Source organism: Protomyctophum parallelum (genome assembly GCF_964188405.1).
Source record: "Protomyctophum parallelum genome assembly, chromosome: 1".
In the NCBI taxonomy this organism is placed as follows: Eukaryota; Metazoa; Chordata; class Actinopteri; order Myctophiformes; family Myctophidae; genus Protomyctophum; species Protomyctophum parallelum.
Window position 1 is genome coordinate 89425102 of NC_139697.1, and position 22399 is coordinate 89447500.

The following is a 22399-nucleotide window of genomic DNA, read 5'->3' on the forward strand; positions in this document are numbered from 1 at the left end:
AAGGCTCATGCTAAAACGACAATGTGAACCTCAACGTATTTCTTATCAAATTACTTCTATCAAAACATAAAAAACAGATCTTTAAACTTACTTACAACCAAAGTCTTAGTCGTACAACGAATAGTGAAAACAGGCAATACAAGCTGACAACATTATGATGGGTTGTGAGATTGTATATTGGTTATTTCCACTAGCCTATTTCAGCTGATTTTCTGATGAGAGCGGTTCTAAATTTCCCTTCAGGGATTAATCAAGTATTTCTATTCTATTTAATGTAATGTTTGCAATGTAATAGTTTTTTTTATAATGACGCCAGGTTGAAAGTGGTTGATATTGTTATGTACCTGGGGAGACGCAGTTGACCAAAGAAATAGAATTTATTAACTAAACAAAAATAAGTAAATGTAAGGAATAAATCATGATTGAACAGATGAAGTGTGGAGATCAGTAGTCAGTGGTGTAGTGCGTGTATGCATGAGTGAGATGTATAGTGTGCGTGTTGTATGGATTAACATCAATGTTGAGAAGTGTGCATGGTGGAGTGCAGGAGGCAAATGAAAGGAACAGATCTGGGGAAGGACTGGGGAAGCAGGCATTTATAGGGCGTCGACACCCTGGCCCAGGTGCGAGCCACTTAGGCTGATCATCATGTCTAGCTCTGCTCCCCAATCCTATTGGATACAAAGAACAGAGGTTACTATAGGGCAAACAGTAAACACAACATCTACCTAAACCAGACAACCTAAGAGTAATATACATAACACACAATATAGGGAACCGTCACAATATACATACCGGTATATAAAAATAGCTCCAGACTACAGTACAGTAGCCTGTGTAGATTGGGAGCAGAGCGAGTGTGTGTGTGTGTGTGTGTACACTAGCATCATGTCCTGCCTGAGCCTTCCAATAATCTGTGCGAAATCTATCATGAATTCCTCTTCTTATTACCTGTCTTAAATGTCAAACGCATACGCCTCTAATCATTATCCCCCCGCTCTGAATGGTCCATTCGCGTTTGATTATTTGCCATGTTGGGTCAATATATTGATCGGCGTGCCGTGGTTGGCAGCGTTAAGGTTGATCCCCGGGGATCCGTTCAGCGACATCTGTGATTGGGCCTTTTATCGATGCCGGAGGAAACGTAGCGGCAGCCGTGGAAGCACACTGTGCTGAAATTACCGTGCTGTGTTAACCGTGAAAGTATGAAAGTGAACCTGTAAGGATTACAGTGCTTGTGTCCATGTTTGTGTGTGTGTGTGTGTGTGTGTGTGTGTGTGTGTTGTGGGTGAAGAAGTAAGTTGAAGGTGATCTTTTGATAAGAATGATCAATCATTAGTACAACCAGACAAAACAAGGCCAATGTCAGATACGGGGAGTGTGTGTGTGTGTGTGTGTGTGTGTGTGTGTGTGTGTGTGTGCGTGCGTGCGTGCGTGTGTGTGTGCGTGCGTGCGTGCGTGCGTGCGTGCGTGCGTGCAGTAGGGCTCAACCCGAGACTGCACAACATTAATTAGTGAGGTCCGATCTCATTACATTAGCTACTGAGACAAGTCATACATCCACTGGCAAAACCCCATTAAGCACGTGTTAAGTATGAGTGAGCGCTACCATTACAGATAATACCATTTCAATATATTGGTGGGCGGAGATAGAGGGGTAATTAAGAACAATCGCTGTAGGAAAGCCCTCACGGGCCTCAGTAAAAAACAAAAAAATATGCATGGTTAAAATTCCTGGAGCCGAAGCTATTTTTCATGTAGTTCAGTCTCATGAGGTGCAGTTCATTAGCTGTGTTGAATAATTCCAAGATGAGAGTGCATGTAAAAAAAATGGCTAATTATCAGAAATAGTACAGTATGTTTCACATTATCATCCTGGTAGGAATTGAATGTTATTACAACAAACAACCCATAGAGTTATGTCATAACAAAGCTATTGAACAATAGTGCAGTTGTGCAGATTCTGCTAGGCCTGTGCTTCTCAAAGTGGCGCCCGGGGACCCACAGGGGTCCTAGAGAAGGTCCCCAGGGGGCCTACTGTATAAGTGATTGATCGTTAGGAACCTTAAGTGTATGTAACTTAGTGTCGAAGTGTCCTTGAGCAAGACTCTGAACCCGTAATTGCTCCTCCCGATGAGCAGGTTGGTTGCCTTGCATGGTTTCCGCCTCCGCCCTCGGTGTGTGAATGTGTGTGCGTGTGCGTGTGCGTGTGCGTGCGCGCGTGTGTGTGTGTGTGTGTGCGTGTGAACGCTGAACGGGTGAATGTAATGCACACTCTGCGTGAAGCGCTTTGGAGAAAAGCACCATTTACCAACTGCCAAACTGGGGTTCCACTGTGAAAAGGTTCCACTGTGCTATAGATCAGTGGTTCCCAAAGTGGGGTCCGGGGACCCCCAGGGGTCCTTGAGGGAGTTCCAGGGGGTCCCCAGCTAAATGATAGTTTGGAACCAAATGGACCCTTATGGGTCTGTAACTCTGAGAGTGTACAAATGGAACCAAATGGACTCATCAGGGTCCATTTGGTTCCATTTGTACACTCTCAGAGTTAAATTAACATTGCTATTAAATGGGGGTCCATAGACTAAAGCATGTCAAACTGGGGGGTCCTTGAAATTAAACAGGTTGAGAATCACTGCTAGAGCCGTAAAAATCTCCTCTTATGGGGGTCCCTGGCATATCTTTTCAAATGGCGGTCCACGGGGCTAATTAGTGTCAATTTGGGGGTACTTGACATGAGAACCACAGAAGCGTTCCTACTCTGGCTTGAACAATAAATATCAGATCTACTAAAAGTACAAGCTTCATAGATATCACATTGCAGTGGCCTGGTCAACAAGTCAAGTATGTTAATGCAGTGATGTTTCTATGCCTCATGATTGATTGATAGTCCTTTTGGAACAAAAAAACTTCAAAACCCACACACTATTAACACACAAAAGTCATGCACAGCCGTGTACACGCATGCATGCACGCACGTGGCAAAATCATGTGTTGTGTTATCATTGACATAATATTCTGTACAATATTAAATCCAGTTGAACGGATAAAATTCATGTTATAGTCATATCGAATGAAGTCAAATTTCTAGATTTGCATTTGAATGCGCCATGGGGTCCTCTGAATGGAGGGCCTGTTAATGGTTCCGCTGAGTTTTTAAAACCTGCTCTTATAGTCTTAATTCTTTTGAGATTATCCAGGCATCATGCATACTTCACATTTCAATCTTTAGCCAGACAGAAAATCCTTAAAGACACAGCCGAGGGCATTCCTTCCCTTTGCGCCACTGTTTCTCAACATGAAACGCTAAGTTGGTACAGATGTTACAGCGCAGCCTCGGATATGAAGAAGAATGGTATGACAAATGGCATAACTAACGACGCATATCAAAACTGAGGATTCTTGGGATTAAAAATGGCTAAAGAAGAATCACTGCATTTGATAAAAGCGGTGGGAGTTTATACGTTTTACTTCTTCTCACTCCTTTTCAGATATCTTTAGATTACTTTAAGTGTAACAATGTTCTTATTAACACCCCAATCATTCACCGTCCTTTCAATTAGTAACACCCAGGGCCCAGGACGAAGAAAAGACGAAGTTTATTGATATGAAAACCGATCGCATCGCTCCACAGCCTGGGAGCGCCTGTTGCGCAATCGTCGATGTTGCACAACAGTGGGACGTCATCGAAAATGTTCCCCCCCCCCCCTGCCGACGACAACGAAAATCTTAAAACGTAAATAACGCGCAATCTAAATCATCCCGTCCAATTCTAAGAAAAATCCTGTGTTAGACGGCCCCCCGCTGTCCAGTCACTAGTCGCGGTAGATCTAATCATGCCTCCCGTCTATCGCCGTTAGAGTGTTTTGGCTACATTTAGCTACTCCAGCCACATCCGGTATAACTTCCGGTCCGTCGGTAAAAGTGCTCCGTTGCTATAAATCGCTTGGGCGCTATGATTTAATGGATTAAAGTTGACATTGGTCAACCTTTTATAAAAGTCCTAGATCGCCTAGGACGACATCAAACGACCCCTTAGTTTATGATGCCTCCAGCATCGCTATATATTATAATTTTTTACCGGTTCATGCCGTCGACCTCACGGTACCGTATCAGTAACCTGACGCTGCCAGATCCAAGAAGCTTGCTACACAAATTTGTTTCACAGCTTATTGGGATCTGGGATCGCGGAAGCAAATTCGATGACGGGGCTGTTCCTTTTTTTCAAGATACTTGGTAGATGATTGGATGGGACCGTCTGTCTATCACCGTGTGGGCGTGCAAACACAACCAATCATATTGACGTGTCTATATAGATTCACATCCGGTTTCGCCCATGTCCCGCCCTTAGCTCACGCTGATTGGTCCGGTACGGAACGGATTTTTGTCAGCTCAACTGTCTGAGAGATCCCAGATGAATGCTGTGTTGGGGAACATGGTTACCCAATACCGCCCTCATCTGGCAGAGTCAGGTTACCGTATCAGAGCCTGTGATGAAAACGACCTTGTGGTACCGTATCAGAGCCTGTGATGAAAACGACCTCGCGGTACCGTATCAGAGCCTGTGATGAAAACGACCTCGCGGTACCGTATCAGAGCCTGTGATGAAAACCACCTCGCGGTACTGTATCAGAGCATGTGATGAAAACGACCTTGCGGTACCGTATCAGAGCCTGTGATGAAAACGACCTCGCGGTACCGTATCAGAGCATGTGATGAAAACGACCTTGCGGTACCGTATCAGAGCCTGTGATGAAAACGACCTCGCGGTACCGTATCAGAGCCTGTGATGAAAACGACCTCGCGGTACCCTATCAGAGCCTGTGATGAAAACGACCTCGCGGTACCGTATCAAAGCATGTGATGAAAACGACCTCGCGGTACCCTATCAGAGCCTGTGATAAAAACGACCTCGCGGTACCGTATCAGAGCCTGTGATGAAAACGACCTCGCGGTACCGTATCAGAGCCTGTGATGAAAACGACCTGCGGTACCCTATCAGAGCCTGTGATGAAAACGACCTTGCGGTACCCTATCAGAGCCTGTGATGAAAACGACCTCGCGGTACCATATCAGAGCCTGTGATGAAAACGACCTTGTGGTACCCTATCAGAGCCTGTGATGAAAACGAAAGTATATCTAGCGAGTGCCTCGATCGGAAATGATTGCCCGTTACTTCCGGTTCATCAAATCAGCTGGTGGCTCTTCGAAAGAAGAGCTCGGCGGCTGAAAAGCGTAGCGCGGAAGTGCAGCTAAACTTGACATTAAACGTGTCTTCGTCTTCGTCGTTGATACCTGACGAACACCCATGGGGTCGAAACGTTGTCATCCATAATAGATACATTTCCCTGTGGGAGCTACGAAACAGTCTGCGGACTACACTTCTCCATCTCCTGTACATATCTTTTCGTTCTGCACCTGAACGTTCTTTTAGATGATGTGCGATTGTGCGTACTTTCTTTTGGATTCCGTTTCTCGCGTTATTCAATAATAAACATGAAAAACAACCACTGAACCCAACTATACTGGAACCCCAATGTACACTGTAAGCTCCTCGGTGCTTATCTAATTCTCAGAGGTACAGTACAGACCCGTAATAACTACGGGTCCTTTTTGTTCCCCTGGTGGTCCCCAGACCAGACGACGAGATCCAGTGCTCAGCACTCTAAACTGTCCCCATTCGAAGTTCAGTGTGGACCAACAGTGTCTGTCACCCAATGGCTTGGGGGAAAGTAGGTCACAGACAAAGTTATTTAACCACATAAACCCTGTAGGTAGGTTGATCGTTGGTCATTGCACGCCGTCCACGCAGTCAGCATCATCTTTTCCAAAGGGGGCACTTTATTTTTCAAACGCCCCTATATGTATGACAAATACTCGCCTATTATCAATACAGTGATGCATTGAAAAAACCCGCTACGAGTAGTCTACAATTATGCAGCAGCACCAACAACAAACTAATTATGTTGAGAATTATAAATTTGTCTTCTGCATGTGTTACCTTGTATTTATTTTATATATCAACTATTCGATTAATGTGGAAAATGTATATATTTATACGGGTAATCATAATAATAATAATAATACAACTTTATTTGTATAGCACCTTTCATGACATGAAATGCAGCTCAAAGTGCTTTACAGAACAATGGAGAATAAAAGAAAAGCAAGGCAACGACAAAAAACAAGCAGTAATGCAATACAGTGAGGACATGAATAACAAAAAAATAAAAAATAAAAGATCAATTCAAAGCAATGTTGTAGAAGTGGGTCTTGAGCTGAGCTTTAAAAATGTCTACAGAGGCTGCCTGACGAAGGTTGTTCTTGTTCCATTGAGCTTGTTCCATGCTGACGGCCCGTAGAAGCAAAAAGCTGCTTCCCCGTATTTTTTAGTTGCCATTTCTTTAGGCAAAGCGAGCAGGCCAGCAGTGGAAGACCTTAGGGGGCGGTTTGGGACATATTTAGGCAGGCAGTCATGTAGGTAGGAAGGTGCGAGACCATTGAGAGCTTGACAAGTAAAATATTTTTTAAATCAATCCTAAAAACAACCGGAAGCCAGTGCAGTGATGCCAAAACTGGAGTAATATGTTCTCTCATCTTAGTTCTAGTTAAAACTCTGGCTGCTGCATTTTGGACAAGTTGTAATCTGTCAGTTGTTTTTCATCATGAAGAACTTATAGATTTAACATTTGTAAAATGTAAAAACATTTCTTAACATATTGCTATAGGGTAGGGTACTACTGGTCAATCTGGACTGGAGGGGCACAAAGTCCAATCTGGGTGGGCATTGCCCCCCAATTGTGTGACCTGGTGTTAATGGGGGTCTGTATGGGGTATCTGGGACCCCCAATTTATATTGTAAAATCAATGTTAATTTAACTCTGAGAGTGTACAAAGTTAGGGTCCATTTGGTTCCATTTGTACACTCTCAGAGTTACAGTCCCATAAGGGTCCATTTGTTTCCAAACTATCATTTAGCTGGGGACCCCCTATAGAACTCCCTCAAGGACCCCTGGGGGTCCCCAGACCCCACTTTGGGAACCACTGTTGTATGGTAAAGCAAAATTTGAGTTAACCGCTGAAGCTCTCTATTTGTTGTACAACAAATAGTGACAATTCCATAAACTTGTAGATTTGACATTTACAAAATGTCAAACTTTACTGATACAGTATGTCCACAATAGGGACGCCATGCAGTGTTAAAGTGGTTGAAGTGACTGAAGTGAAGTTGAAGTGACATAATATTTGACTGTAAAACAAGCCTGGGGCGCATTTCACTGATGGAACACAAACCACATGCACACCAGTGACACCACACACACACACACACACACACACACACACACACACACACACACACACACACACACTCAATTGCACTCACACACACGCACGGTTGAACGCCTGGCTGTCACCCTGCTGCTATACGTTTGCCAACACTGAGCTGCTTCACATTAAAATTGATGTCATTGTGCATTTGCAATAGCGAGCCAACCTTTCTTTATACGTTGTGTGAGTGAGTGAGTGAGTGAGGGAGGGAGGGAGGGAGGGAGGGAGGGCGGACGCTGGGCTGGGCTCAATTCACATCAAGGACTGGCCATTCATTTCACTGAAGCTTGTGAATGATCCCCCTAAGGTGTGCTGTATAGGAATATCGACATTTGAGTGACTGGACCTGCCATCCTCCGAGTTGATGCTTAATTGACAGACTTGCAGTCGATATCCTCTGTTGATTTTAGTCAAGACGTGACAATGAGATGTAGCAGTCCATGTTGTTTTCCTATACCAACCCCCCTGTGTACAGAGGAACGATTCTCAACCTGTGGGTCGAGTTCATTTATTCCTGCTACATTTCTGTGTAGTCTCCAGACAGACATTGATTGATTGATTGATTGATTGCTTACAGACCTGATCCACTGCACCAATGAGCTGAACGTCAGCGTGCCTCACCTGGCCGACACGCTGCTGGAGCGGACCGCCAGCAACAGCTGGGTGGTGGTGTTCAAAGCCCTGGTCACCACCCACCACCTCATGATGTATGGCAACGAGGTGAGCACGCACGAATGCACGCACGCGCCTACACACGCACGCACGCACATTACTGTACATGATCCACGTAACCAAACACGCCACGCACTGCCAAACAAAAAAAACGGTCGGCACACTGCGGTGTGCCGACTCATCAGGCTGAAGCTATATCATTCTCCTCTTCACTTGCTATGGAGACTCCTGATATTATTTAGTTGGAAAAAGGCCATCTCACACGCTGGGTGGAGGATGTTATGTCACATCTTAGTTGGAAAAAGGCCGCTCCACCATCTCACACACTGGGTGGAGGATGTTATGTCACATCTTAGTTGGATAAAGGCCATCTCACACGCTGGGTGGAGGATGTTATGTCACATCTTAGTTGGAAAAAGGCCGCTCCACCATCTCACACGCTGGGTGGAGGATGTTATGTCACATCTTAGTTGGAAAAAGGCCGCTCCACCATCTCACACGCTGGGTGGAGGATGTTATGTCACATCTTAGTTGGAAAAAGGCCATCTCACACGCTGGGTGGAGGATGTTATGTCACATCTTAGTTGGAAAAAGGCCATCTCACACGCTGGGTGGAGGATGTTATGTCACATCTTAGATGGAAAAAGGCCATCTCACACACTGGGTGGAGGATGTTATGTCACATCTTAAACTAGAATAACTTAAATATATATAATAAGGGGCTCCACCCAGAAATATATTAAGGTTTAGCAACTGTTTTTATAGCTGTTGTCTGTCTGTGTTTATTTGTATACTTGTGGAAAATCTCAATAAAAGATATTTGAACAATAATAACATTACCGTGGTGTAATGCTGGCACGCTGACACAAGCTTATCTCATCTGTAAATACTAGGTTTTTTGTTTTACAGTAAAAAAAGAACCTAGTACTTTACTACTTACTGATGAGATGAGCTTATAAAACCAAACAGTACGCGCTCCTTATCGTTTGGTTACTGTGTCGTTGCTGTCGAGGCAGAAACATTGTAGTTTCCATATTTATGTTGTTTTTTTTAATCCTAAATGAATGCCTGTATACTTCATCGTACAAGAGTGTCGCAAAAAAAGTGGCAAAAATAGCCGATCTACTGTACATGCTGAAGGTTGGCCACGCTCTGTGAGCTTAACGCAGGTCAGCTAGTCTTGCTTTTGAGAGTGAAAGTGAAAGGGGTTAGTAAATAATAAAGTCAGACTGGGGATTTTAGATTGAACCTCATGAACCCAGTGAACCTAGTAGGAAAAGTATGAACACGAGCTTGTGACTAAGTAATACCTTCACCGATGGATCCATTAGAACACAGGCTTTTTTTCACACATTTCCTTACATTCTCTTTCCTTTTACATGTTTTTTATTAAAAAAAATTAACACCTGATAGTAACAATTCCATAGTAAAGGCGACGCCAGTGGTTGGGCTGGCAAGTAGACGGTATGCTCATGCATAAAGTGAGTGGCAAATCGAGTGGCAAAGTGAGTTCAATGTCGGTTAACGTCGTCGTTTAATGCAATCAGATAGGACTTTTCTGTTTGGATAGTTTTTTTGCCAACTTCCTGGCATGATGATGATGTAATGCACATGTACCCTGTATAGACACATATCATAGGCCAAATTCCAATACCCCAAATCTCGGCCACTCGCTCTCACACTCCAGCATGGTGGTGTTACGGTGAAATTGGTGACCTGACGAAATATGTGACCATCTTATGGACTTACATGGAGATCCTTATATACGTGGCCTAAATACAGCTACGTTGAACTCTGCTAATAAACAAACCACAATCATTTACGTTTGGAAACTGATGCGATGTCTTCACGATTGTCACATATTTCAGCAGGTCACCAATTTCACCATAACACGGCCATGCCGGAGTGACCGAGTGGCCGAGATTTGGGGCATTGGAATTTGGCTTCAGAGACGGGTCGCCTGGTCGCAGCCAACGTATTTCCTGTAGGCGGAGACAAGATATCTGCGGTGTACACAGTCAGCTGTTCTACTGCATTGAATGGGAAAGTGACTCACGTTAGTCTGCTCAAACTTATACCTGCTTTTTACTAATCCATTTAGTAGTGTAATTACGGCACGTGAATGTGAAAAACGTAAAAAGAGTAACGTATGAGCAGACTAGCATCAGTCACGTTCCCATGCAATGCAGTAGAACAGCTGACTGTGTGTACACTGCAGATATCTTGTCTCCGCCTACAGGAAATGCATTGGCTCCAGGGGAGCCGTCTCTGAATGCGTCTATAATACACACAAAAACGGGACACGTCGACGACACATAACACAACGTAACGTCACTGTCTGTGTATTTCCGTCGTGTGACCCGCTCTGTTCTTCTTCCTTTTTTTCAGAGACTGATGCAGTACCTCGCCTCCCGAAACACACTCTTCAACCTCAACAACTTCTTAGATAAGGCTGCACTACAAGGTAATGCGCCGAGAGCACAGCCCGGCATGTGCTGCCATTTTGACTAGTCAGCTGCGCTTGTACGTCAAACGGAACGACTTTCTGCCCCAGCCTCACTGTCTTCTGTAACAATACCAAGCGAGTCTGCCTTGGACTTCAATTACTGTGTTCCCAGAGTAGACAAAAGAAGTCGCGATCCATAACTGAGCACTATACTGTGTTTTTCCGACGGAGGCTCATGGCGGGACGGAGAGTCTCTTTGACTACTACCGGCTCAGCAAGAGTTCTAATATGGAATTCATTTTGTGTTAAGCTATTTTCCACGGCCTATAACGGCTATTATATATGCTCTGAAATTGTGAAACTTATTTTGTATGTCATGGACTACCATGACTCTGAGAGTGTGCACCTGGAACCAAATGGACCCGGTGGACCCATAAGGGTCCATTTGGTTGCATTGGTACACTCTCAGAGTTACAGACCCATAAGGGTCCATTTGGTTGCATTGGTACACTCTCAGAGTTACAGACCCATAAGGGTCCATTTGGTTGCATTGGTACACTCTCAGAGTCACAGACCTGTAAGGGTCCATTTGGTTGCATTGGTACACTCTCAGAGTCACAGACCTGTAAGGGTCCATTTGGTTGCATTGGTACACTCTCAGAGTTACAGACCCATAAGGGTCCATTTGGTTGCATTGGTACACTCTCAGAGTTACAGACCCATAAGGGTCCATTTGGTTGCATTGGTACACTCTCAGAGTCACAGACCTGTAAGGGTCCATTTGGTTGCATTGGTACACTCTCAGAGTTACAGACCCATAAGGGTCCATTTGGTTGCATTGGTACACTCTCAGAGTTACAGACCCATAAGGGTCCATTTGGTTGCATTGGTACACTCTCAGAGTTACAGACCTGTAAGGGTCCATTTGGTTGCATTGGTACACTCTCAGAGTTACAGACCTGTAAGGGTCCATTTGCAACCCCCCTGCCCTCAAGCAATTTATTTAGCTGATAATGGGATAGCATAGTCAATTGTTTAAATCATTGGTTCCCAACCTTCTTTTATACTGTAACTACCACCTCAGAAAATATTTGGCTCTCCAAGTACCACCATAATAACTGATGTTAGAATTACAGGATCCTTGTAGACCTGCCCCTTTTTGTTCCATTCCTATATAAGCCAATAATGCTGCTGCTGCTCTGACAACACTCTGTCTAATCAGCACAACTGATGATATTTCTAATGTGATTAATCCGTTCTCAAATCTGTGCTGTCATGCTCATTGCAGCACGGCTGCAGAAACAGGAGATAGGCTCCTGCCCCTATGGGCCTGATGGCTCGGCAAGGCTTACTAACTACACTACTACTACTACTACTACTACTACACGCTACTACACACATGTGGTTTTCAAGTGTATAAGGTCAAGGTGAGAGTGTCTCTAACATCGGCGCCCCCTAACTGTCCTCCAGGGTACGACATGTCAACCTTCATCCGACGGTACAGCCGCTACCTGAATGAGAAGGCCATGTCCTACAGACTAGTGGCGGTGGACTTCACCAAGATGAAGAGAGGGTAACGCACGCACGCACACACACGCACACACACGCACACGCACGCACGCATGCTTCGAATGTATCAAGAGTATGTGCGTAATCAGAAGCTTAGAATACAGCCAGAATATGGCCTGGACCGTGGCTCAGCAGTCCAGGCACCTTGGCTGGTAATCCAGTCTGGCAGTGTGCCACGGGTTCGACTTCCGATCCCCCGAGATGGGGGAGCATGTCACTCCCCCATCTCTATCCCCATTTCCTGTCAGCCTACTGTCTGTCCCTCTATAAAAAAAAAGATACAATGAAAGGCAAAAAAAAAAAAGAATACAGCCAGAATGTGATAATCACACATACTGGGGAAAACAGAAGTGAAACTATGGGGGCGTTGCTTATTGTGACCATGACGGAGGCACGCCGGTCTCTCAGTGCCGTACAAGTTGCGTCCCGATAGGCAGAGAATAGTAAATATTAGTAGCCCCTAGTTTCCATGCCCCGACCATAGAGTCCAGCAGGGGGAGTCGTTGACCAGGCCATGTCTGCACCACCACCCTGCATGCGTGCAGTCTGGGTGAACACAGCCAAACCCCACAACAACTAGTATGCCAGTATGGCCATATTGGCCGTATTCCAACGTCCTGATGATGGTTGATTTTGTGTATTTAACGCAGTGATAACATAATTAATCCGTTGTGCGCGCATGCCAGGGGCATTGGGGGTCCCCCCCAGATTGGATTTTGCCACCGGCGTAGGGTCCATTGGGCCACGCGGGCCGTCAGTTTAGAGCTGGCCCAGTCCAACTTCAAAGAGGGGGGGGGGCGCGAAAAAACAAGTAAAACAATAGACGATAGACTACTTTGGCAGCCCTTGTGCGTGCACATTTCTGTTTAGTATAGCAAACCACAGCATGCAAGCCCGTCTTTGTTTTAAATGGTCCCCCAAACCGTTCACACTTCACACCTATCGTCCGGGGATGCGCTACAACCAGGGGGGCAGTCAGACAGATATTTCGTGAAGCCACTAAGGAAATCGGGACTTCCTGAAAGTTCATATAATGGCCTGTTGTGGCGCTGTCATTGGGCCCAAAAATCCCATAGCTCCATAGAGGCCCATGTATTTGGGCCCAACTTCACCTAGACTGTATTACCTTAATAAACATGGTCATGAATATTTTCTCATGTCATAATATTCTTTTTGGAAAATGATGGTCCCATTTATTAAAAAAATGACCATAAAGTCGCGTATGTTCTGAGGGGCGTGGCTACCGGTACAGTCTATGATCGGGAGCCACCCCCCGTTCAGTCAAAATAAAAACCAATGAAGAGTAAGGGGGGAAGTCCCGCCTCGTTGTCTTGGCCAGCTGGGCCCAAACGGAGCCAGCCAATGGCCAGCTGGGCCCAAACGGATCTAGAAATATGGCGACTTACAGTGCAAGGAATTACAGGCTTCATTTTACGTCCATGTTGGACCCGGGGAACGCTTTGTCCATATTTTTTACAGTCTATGGCTACAACCCCCCCCCCCCCCGGCTGCTAATTTGCCCAGTCAATCATTGAATCCACGCTACGCGCCTGTGGGGTGCAGTACGTAGTTCAGACTAGTCGTTGGTCCAACAAACAACCTCTCAAGCCCTAACCTAACCATAACCGCGAGCACGGGAGCAGGGGGTGCATACATAGTTTAGACTAGTCATTGGTTAGACATGGGTTAAGGGTTAAGGTTAGGTTTAGGTGTGCTGCCCCGTGGGAGGTTGAGATTAGGGTGAGGGTTTGAGATGGGTTGTAGTTGTAGGACTAATGACTGGTCTAACCAAATGACTAGTCTAAACTAAGTACTCGGAATTACGTGCGCCCCCCCCCACCCTAGCAGTATGTTTTACAAATGTTAAATCTATACATTCTTTTGGATTATTATACATACATTTTCAAATTAATTGAATAGTTAATAGAAATACAAGGTAACATATGCAGAAGACATTATAATGCTCAACATAATTTGTTTGTTGTTGGCGCTGCCGCATAATTGTAGCCTACTCGTATCCTTTTTCAACACATCAGTTGGTTAATAGGAGAGTGTTTGTTATAAATACAGTAGGGGCGTTTGAAAAATTAAGTGCCCCCTTTGGCAAAAGTACAGTATGGACCCCCTGTTGAGCTGTGCCTGGAGACGGCACGCACGCATGCACGCACAAAGAAGCATAATTGTCTTTATGCTGTACCATTTGATGCACATCCTCTCCTTTACATGTGTGTGTATGTGTGTGTGTGTGCGTGTGCGTGTGCGTGTGCGTGTGCGTGTGCGTGTGTGTGTGAGCAGAGCTGAAGGTGTGATGCGTACCATGACCACAGAGAAGCTGATCAAAACGCTGCCCATCATTCAGAACCAGCTGGATGCACTGCTGGACTTCCAGGTACCACCATGATACTGACATGATACTGACCATGATACTGACATGATACTGACCATGATACTGACATGATACTGACCATGATACTGACCATGATACTGACCAGATACTGACATGATACTGACCATGGTACTGACCATGATACTGACATGATACTGACATGATACTGACCATCCTACTGACCATGATACTGACATGATACTGACCATGATACTGACCATGATACTGACATGATACTGACCATGATACTGACCATGATACTGACCATGATACTGACATGATACTGACATGATACTGACCATCCTACTGACCATGATACTGACATGATACTGACATGATACTGACCATGATACTGACCATGATACTGACATGATACTGACCATGATACTGACATGAAGGGGGCACGGTGGCACAGTTGGTAGTGCTGTCGTCTCACAGCTAGAAGGTCCTAGGTTCGATTCCCGCTCGGGGCGCTGTGGGTGCTGGTGGCGTGTTTCCTCCTCCGCGTCATCAGCGCCCATACCCGAAGGCGGGGTTGGCGAAAGGGCCTTTCTGTGTGGAGTTTGCATGTTCTCCCCGAGTCCCCTAGGGTAGGTACCCTCACAAAAACATGCAGTAATCCTGGTCTCTAAACTGCCTCTCCCTGGCCAGCTGGGGTGCCTGATGGAGGGGAAAGGAACTGGTTGGAATAACGTGTTCCTTCCATGCGCTACGTCCAACCAGGGAAACTCCCCCCTGTCAGGTGTAAAGGAGCAACTTGGACACTCAAGCATGAAGGAAGCATGCGTTAAGTCCGTTGCTCTCCCCAGGTTGGCGGAGGGTGTGTAGAGCCCAGGATCACATTAGATGATTGACACAGGGGTGAAAAATGGGTTACAAAATCGTGGGATAAAAAATATATTTAAAACATGATACTGACCATGATACCGACATGATACTGACTGTTATTCTCTATTAAACTACTCAACCACCCCTTCTCTCTCTCTGTCTTTTTTTCTCTATATTCGGTCGTGTTTGTCTCCCTCTCTTTCATCTCTCTGCCTCCAGCCCAACTCTAACGAGTTGACCAATGGCGTGATCAACGCGGCTTTCATGTTGCTCTTCAAAGACTCCATACGGTTGTTTGCTGCCTACAATGAAGGGGTCATCAATATGCTAGGTAAGAGACTCTCCCATGCAGGCACAGACACACACCAGACATCAATATGCTACTATGCTAGGTAAGAGACCTCTCTCATACAGGCACAGACACACACCAGACATCAATATTATGCTAGGTAAGAGACTCTCCCATGCAGGCACAGACACACACCAGACATCAATATGCTAGGTAAGACTGGTGCAGGCACAGACACACACCAGGCAGGCCACTTTCCAAATGGCACTCAGGAAAAAAACATATTCGTCTATGAGAATGCACGCACAACATGTGTTGGTTTAAAAGAAAAAGTACTAGCGAAGAGAAATAGCCAGTCTACAGCGCTGTGAGTGAGCCGTATACATGCTGTTTGTCATACAACGCAGGCTTATTTTGTAGTTTTGTCTTTCAGCTTAAGCTAAAAACTACAGTACAATGAAATCATGACATGCTAGTAACCAGCACAACTGGGGCTAATTATGGAAAGCTGGGTTTTTGCAACGCATTTGAGTCACTCGTCGTCCTTTGTGGACGTTCCGTTTTTAGAAAGGTGAATGAAAGTGTTCACAATTATGTCCTCATGGACCACACCTGTGTCAGAGCATCGTAATGTGACATTTGTGAACCAGCGATCCATAAACGAGATGTAAGGACGAATAGACCCAGAGGCACCCGTCTGTCTGTCTGTCTGTCTGTCTATCTGTCTGTCCGCACGTACGTCCGTCCTTCCCAACCTTGTGTGAACGTTCTATCTCAGCAACGCCTTAGCATGAAAATGCTTTTGCTGGAGATTCAAGTGAATTGGACTCAATCTAACACTAATCTCTAGGCCTTAAAAGGAACTTCCTAGTTATATCTGCCCTGTTTGTGTGGACAATCTGTGTGGGGATCTATTTTGCCGCTCCTCTCCCTGTCAAAGTGTCCTTGAGAGATTCTTACAAAACAGCATATTTCACGTCAAACTATTCATTCGGTGATGCCTCATTCATACAGGTTTGATCTAGCTTGTTTCAAAAAAATAAATACGTTGCTTTGTTGCTGTTAATTTATACTCTATCTAGGTCATCCTCAGATATACATATTTATATTATATGTTTCTATATTATATGTTTCTCCGGATTAGAGCATTAACTAAACTTGGCAACTTTCACTATTTTTGGAATAAAATCATTAAAAACAGTGAAAAGAGTTAGCTTAGGGAAAGCAATATTGAAGAGGTGTGTTTGGACGGCGGTGTTGAAGGTTTGGAGGGTATGGGAGCATCGCTGAGCGTTTCGGCGATCGAGTGCATTCATTCCACAACGGCAAAACAAAGGCTCCGTCGTCTCCCCGTGTACGGTAAAATGCTACGTTTATTTCTTACGGTCAATGAGAGGCTTTCCTCTGATTGACCATATACACGTACGTGCACTTCCCTCTGCAGAGAAATACTTTGACATGAAGAAGAACCAGTGTAAAGACGCGCTGGACATCTACAGGATCTTCCTCAACAGGATGACCAGACTGTCAGAGTTCCTCAAAGTGGCAGAGGTAACGTCCGTTTGGTCTCACTCACCCGTCCTCCCCCCCCGTCCTCCCCGTCCTCCCCGTCCTCCCCCCGGGACGCCGCGCTGAGCAAGACGCCCCCCCCCTAGTGTCCGGGAGGTCCGGAGTGCATCTCGTACGGTTATAAAAACCTAATAAAACGGCTCCACTCCTCTGCTCTCCCTTCTCTCCTATACCTCTCATCTCTCGGCGTTTTCTTCTTCTCTTCTGTAATAGGACGGAGCAGGCCGATGAAAAGAGGGCCGCGTTGCTTGTAGCGGTGATAGGAAAAACGTTGTTGACAACTTTAACCTATCGAGATGCAGCCTGGATTCCCCCCCCATGTGGATTTTTTGTTTTTACCCCCCCCCCCCCCCGTGTGACCTGATTTAGGATCTGCATGTCGTAAACCTCAACATTACGAGGGATACAAGCTGATCCTGGATCAGAGTCCTGGGGGGGGGGATTCGGATACTACTACTACTACTTCTCAGTACTCGCCTTCTATGTCTCTCCTCTCTCTCTCTCTCTCTCTCCTGTCTCTCTCTCTCCTCGCCTTTCTTTGCCAAAATCGTGACTTTACAGGCGGTGTCGTATAGCCACTGAGCTACTCATATACACGGCTTCCTGTCCGAGGATCACCTAGCGTGCTGCCTGTTCACATGCCTGCACTGCATGCCCCCCCCCCCCCCCCCGGGAAGCTTTTTTTCCTGTCTATATCGTCCCCCCCTCTCTCCCCTTCTTTCTTGTCTAATTTCCTCCTTCCTTCCTGTTTTTAAAAATCGTTTGCAATGGCTGTTATTAAATTCAGAGTGCCAGTACTTGTTATTGATAAAGCTTTACATAAGTAAATAAAAAGTACCCCCTCCCCCCAAAAAAAGAAAAACAAACCCTCATCGTCAAAGGCTTCCTCTCACATGCTTGGTTCCGTTCTTATTTTATTAAAGAAAATTGAAAAAAGGAGCAAAAAAGGGGGATGCAACAGCTCAAACTCTAAACAACTAACGTTGACTTTAAAGACCCATTCATTTACCTGTCTAACAAAAATGTCTGTCTGTCTTGTGTCATTTGTATGCCCTACACCCCCCCCCCCCCTCCCCCTCCCCCCTCCCCTCCGTCCCTCTTTGCGTTCAAAGTCAACATTAGTCAAAGTGTCCTCTTTCCCTTTTTGGATGTTCTCACACCACCCCGCAGTCACTGTGACCTGCTGTCTGCCTCCAACCTGTGTTCTCACACCATTCATTTCAAACCAGCTCTCTCCAGATGTCAGTGTGCGCGCGTGTGCGTCCGTGCATGCGTGCGTCCGTGCGTGCGTGCGTGTGTGTGTGTATGTATGTGCAGCCCGATCTCACAGAAATGCGCAGATATCTACGGAATTGCAATTCCGTACATATACATGACTAGAGAACACAAACAATCCGTACATAGGACACTGAAATCCTCCACATGGTTTTATGACTATACCAATCTTGAGCCACGGGAGACACCACTGAACGGTTTGCCGTGTTTAGTGTTGCGAAGTTCGGTAGAGCCGACTCAGCCCCGTCCGAGTTGTAACTAGAGATGTCCCGATATAATACTGTATCGGTAAATAATCGGCATCGACCCCTTAGTTGTCATATCGGTATCTAACCACCGATCCGACACAGGGCTATGGGGTTGACACTATGGCAGGTAAATAAAAATGTTGGGGCAATGTGGAGTTTGCTTTGGAGTTGTCCAAACTGCAAGTGCACATATGAGTGAGGAGTCTGCTATAAACACTTACACAACACGAGATATATAGCTAGATAGCTAGTATAAACACAACATGAGATCACGACAATTGTATCGGTATTCGGTATTGGTATCGGCTAACACAGAAATTGTGGTATCGGGATCGGATCGGGAATGAAAAAAGTGTATTGGGACAGTTGTAACCCGATATGGACAGAATAGTAAATAATGTCAAACCCAAACTCACCCAGCCCGACCCAGCCACGGTGAAATAGCACTTCTGTACTGAACTCACCCAGCCCGACCCAGCCACGGTGAAATAGCACTTCTGTACTGAACTCACCCAGCCCGACCCAGCCACGGTGAAATAGCACTTCTGTACTGAACTCACCCAGCCCGACCCAGCCACGGTGAAATAGCACTTCTGTACTGAACTCACCCAGCCCGACCCAGCCACGGTGAAATAGCACTTCTGTACTGAACTCACCCAGCCCGACCCAGCCACGGTGAAATAGCACTTCTGTACTGAACTCACCCAGCCCGACCCAGCCACGGTGAAATAGCACTTCTGTACTGAACTCACCCAGCCCGACCCAGCCACGGTGAAATAGCACTTCTGTACTGAACTCACCCAGCCCGACCCAGCCACGGTGAAATAGCACTTCTGTACTGAACTCACCCAGCCCGACCCAGCCACGGTGAAATAGCACTTCTGTACTGAACTCACCCAGCCCGACCCAGCCACGGTGAAATAGCACTTCTGTACTGAATTCACCCAGCCCGACCCAGCCACGGTGAAATAGCACTTCCATACAAGTGAAAGCCACGCCTCCGTCGCGGTTTCTAGCCGTGTATGTAACGGAATTGCGATTCCGTACATATTTACGTACTTATGTGAGATCAGGCTGATATATGTATATGGATATATAATACATACACACATGCACAAATATAGATGTGTGTGTGTGTGTGTGTGTGTGTGTGTGTGTGTGTGCACGCGCCCACCCCTCCCCCCTCCCCCTCCTCGGTTGTCCTTGGTTCGTTTATACTTTCTGAGCCGCTGCATGACGTAACGAATGCTTCAGTTTTGATTCCTCTTTCTCCTCCTCCTCCTCCTCCTCCTCCTCTTATCCTCTTCCTCCTCCTCCTCCTCCTCCTCCTCCTCCTCCTCCTCCTCCTCCTCCTCCTCCTCCTCCTCCTCCTCCTCTTATCCTCTTCCTCCTTCACGTTCCCCTCCCCCCCCCCCCTCTTTTATTTATTTTTCGTCTACGTAAAAAAATACGGTTTTGTTCAATTCTGTGGTTCGTTTTTATTTATTATTTTGGGGGGGAGGGGGAGGGTTTGGTTTCAATTATTTACGTTTTGCTTTACATTTTGGTTTTGTTTCTTTTGTTTTGTTGTTATTGTTGTTGTTGTTTGCCTCGCCCCCCCCCCCCCCCCCATCCCCCCCACCCCCCTCTCTTCCCTCCCTTTTTTGTGACACAGCGAGTTGGGATAGATCAGGGCGACAGCCCCGATCTCACACAGGTCAGTCCACATCTCATCTCAATCAAATCAATCAATCAATCAAATCAATCAATCAATCAAATCAAACAGTCAATCACTCCACTACTCAGTCAATACATCGATAAATTAATCGATAAATCAATCAATAAAATCTATCAATTAGTCGACTTAGCTGAACCATGTTACTTCATGTCTTAAAGCACTCTCATTCCCTACTCACCCCACAGACCCAGCTGACATATTATCTCCTCCACCCTTCCTCTCTCTCTCTCTCTCTCTAGCCATTTTCATCTTATATAATTTATAATTAGTGATTAGTACATAACATACTGTCTTTATTTTATTTCACCTCATAGTGATTAGTACATACTGTCTTTATCAACACTTTTAGGCATTTAGCAGAAGCTAAATGATCTAGGCTATACTCTCAATTACTGACAAATATCTGACGTGAGTTTTATGGCCTTAGCATTTTGACCAGCATTAAGTTGATAAACATTGGGCATAGCTTTCCATTCCAGATGTGTGTAATGGAGCATTAGACAGTGTATGTGTCTTACTTTAACCACTTTTAAGCCCTCTATGCTTTGTCGTACGACCAACACAGCTAAACAAGTTCACAACATGTCGCAGTGAGTGTGACTCATTGTGAGCTTGTATAGGTCTGCTATTTTAGCCATTTAAAAGAAGAATTTTATCATAGCATTTTATCGCATTATATGACATGCCCAAAAATACGACGGGGTTTATGTGGTTAAACGGCAACTGCTTTCAATTCAAGTCTCCTCAAATATCCTTGCAGTCTTTTCCTGACATTTTCCCCAGTGCAAATATCAAGCCTCATTTCTCCCCTGATTTGATTGCTTATCGTGGAAATAAAGATGTAGTTAGCCAAGCTTGGTTGATTATCTAAACATTTATTTTGAAGTCATAGTCAAGCGCAGCATACAGCTATAAAAAATAAAAGTTCTTCGAGCTAAATGATCACTGACCAAACTGTGTCCTGAAAAGATTGTCCCTGTGCACTACAGCTGTGGGGAGAGCAGCGAATGGTCTTCTACTAAATAGGTTTCTGCAAAAAAAATATGACTTGGATAGGCGTGCACACAATGCCATCATAAGTGCTGCATATCACGTTATAGATATCAAAATGTATAAAATAAACATTTTGAATAAGCACACGATTGAACATTTGTCGAACCACGAATGAAATTAAGTGCGGTTGACCTTTTCTAGATGCTTTGTAGTGCTTATGAGGGCATTCTACGCTCCTATTCAACACAAAGTGATCCATGCCTCCACTGAGATAGACTTGTGTCTGTTTTCCTTTCAAATTTGTTTGTAGCACATTCTAGATTTCTCTTTAAGAAGGATATCCAGAATTCGCACTTTTCTCTCTTTCCCCCTATAAAAATAATAAGTATATGAGAAATCTTTTTTCTGTTCTTCTCTTGGGCTTGTTGTTGTTTTGTTAGATCTTTGTCGTTCTCCGAGTCTGAAACACAAAAGCTCTGGCTGAAAACCTGGGTATCGCACGTGTGTTACGGCTCTGTCGGACGGGGTGGAAACCTCATATGTCCAAAACGGTAGCCTGGGCAGCATTCGTTTTCGGGTTTATGATCCGGACGGCAGCGTGTCATATCGCTACGTCATGTTGTAGTATTGTTTTGTAGTCGTCAGTCACCCGGAACTTCCTTTTCCCTCAAACCGATTTTTCTCAATAAAAGCTGCAGGCTACGAGAGCTTTTATTGTTATTCTTCCGGTTTGAGGGAAAAGGAAGATTCTTCCTGCCTGATGACTACAAAACAATACTACAACATGACGTAACGACATCATCCTGATGACTACAAAACAATACTACAACATGACGTAACGACATCATCCTGATGACTACAAAACAAGACTACAACAAGACGTAACGATATCATCCTGATGACTACAAAACAAGACTACAACAAGACGTAACGACATCATCCTGATGACTACAAAACAAGACTACAACAAGACGTAACGATATCATCCTGATGACTACAAGACAAGACTACAACATGACGTAACGATATCATCCTGATGACTACAAAACAAGACTACAACATGACGTAACGACATCATCCT

At 45.2% G+C, this 22399-nt stretch overlaps 1 protein-coding gene across 1 annotated transcript in view; it reads left to right on the forward strand.

Annotated features, from left to right (window-relative positions):
- The window catches only part of LOC310863994 (phosphatidylinositol-binding clathrin assembly protein-like), a gene marked incomplete at its 5' end in the record, with an annotated part of 60438 nt that overhangs the window by 5758 nt on the left and 32281 nt on the right, over window positions 1-22399 (forward strand). Inside the window, 7 exons of the mRNA XM_083772527.1 lie at window positions 7904-8046; window positions 10387-10462; window positions 11915-12017; window positions 14309-14402; window positions 15447-15558; window positions 16961-17067; window positions 20263-20304. Coding sequence (XP_083628653.1) covers window positions 7904-8046; window positions 10387-10462; window positions 11915-12017; window positions 14309-14402; window positions 15447-15558; window positions 16961-17067; window positions 20263-20304 — 677 coding nt within the window. The remainder of the gene's footprint in view (window positions 1-7903; window positions 8047-10386; window positions 10463-11914; window positions 12018-14308; window positions 14403-15446; window positions 15559-16960; window positions 17068-20262; window positions 20305-22399) is intronic.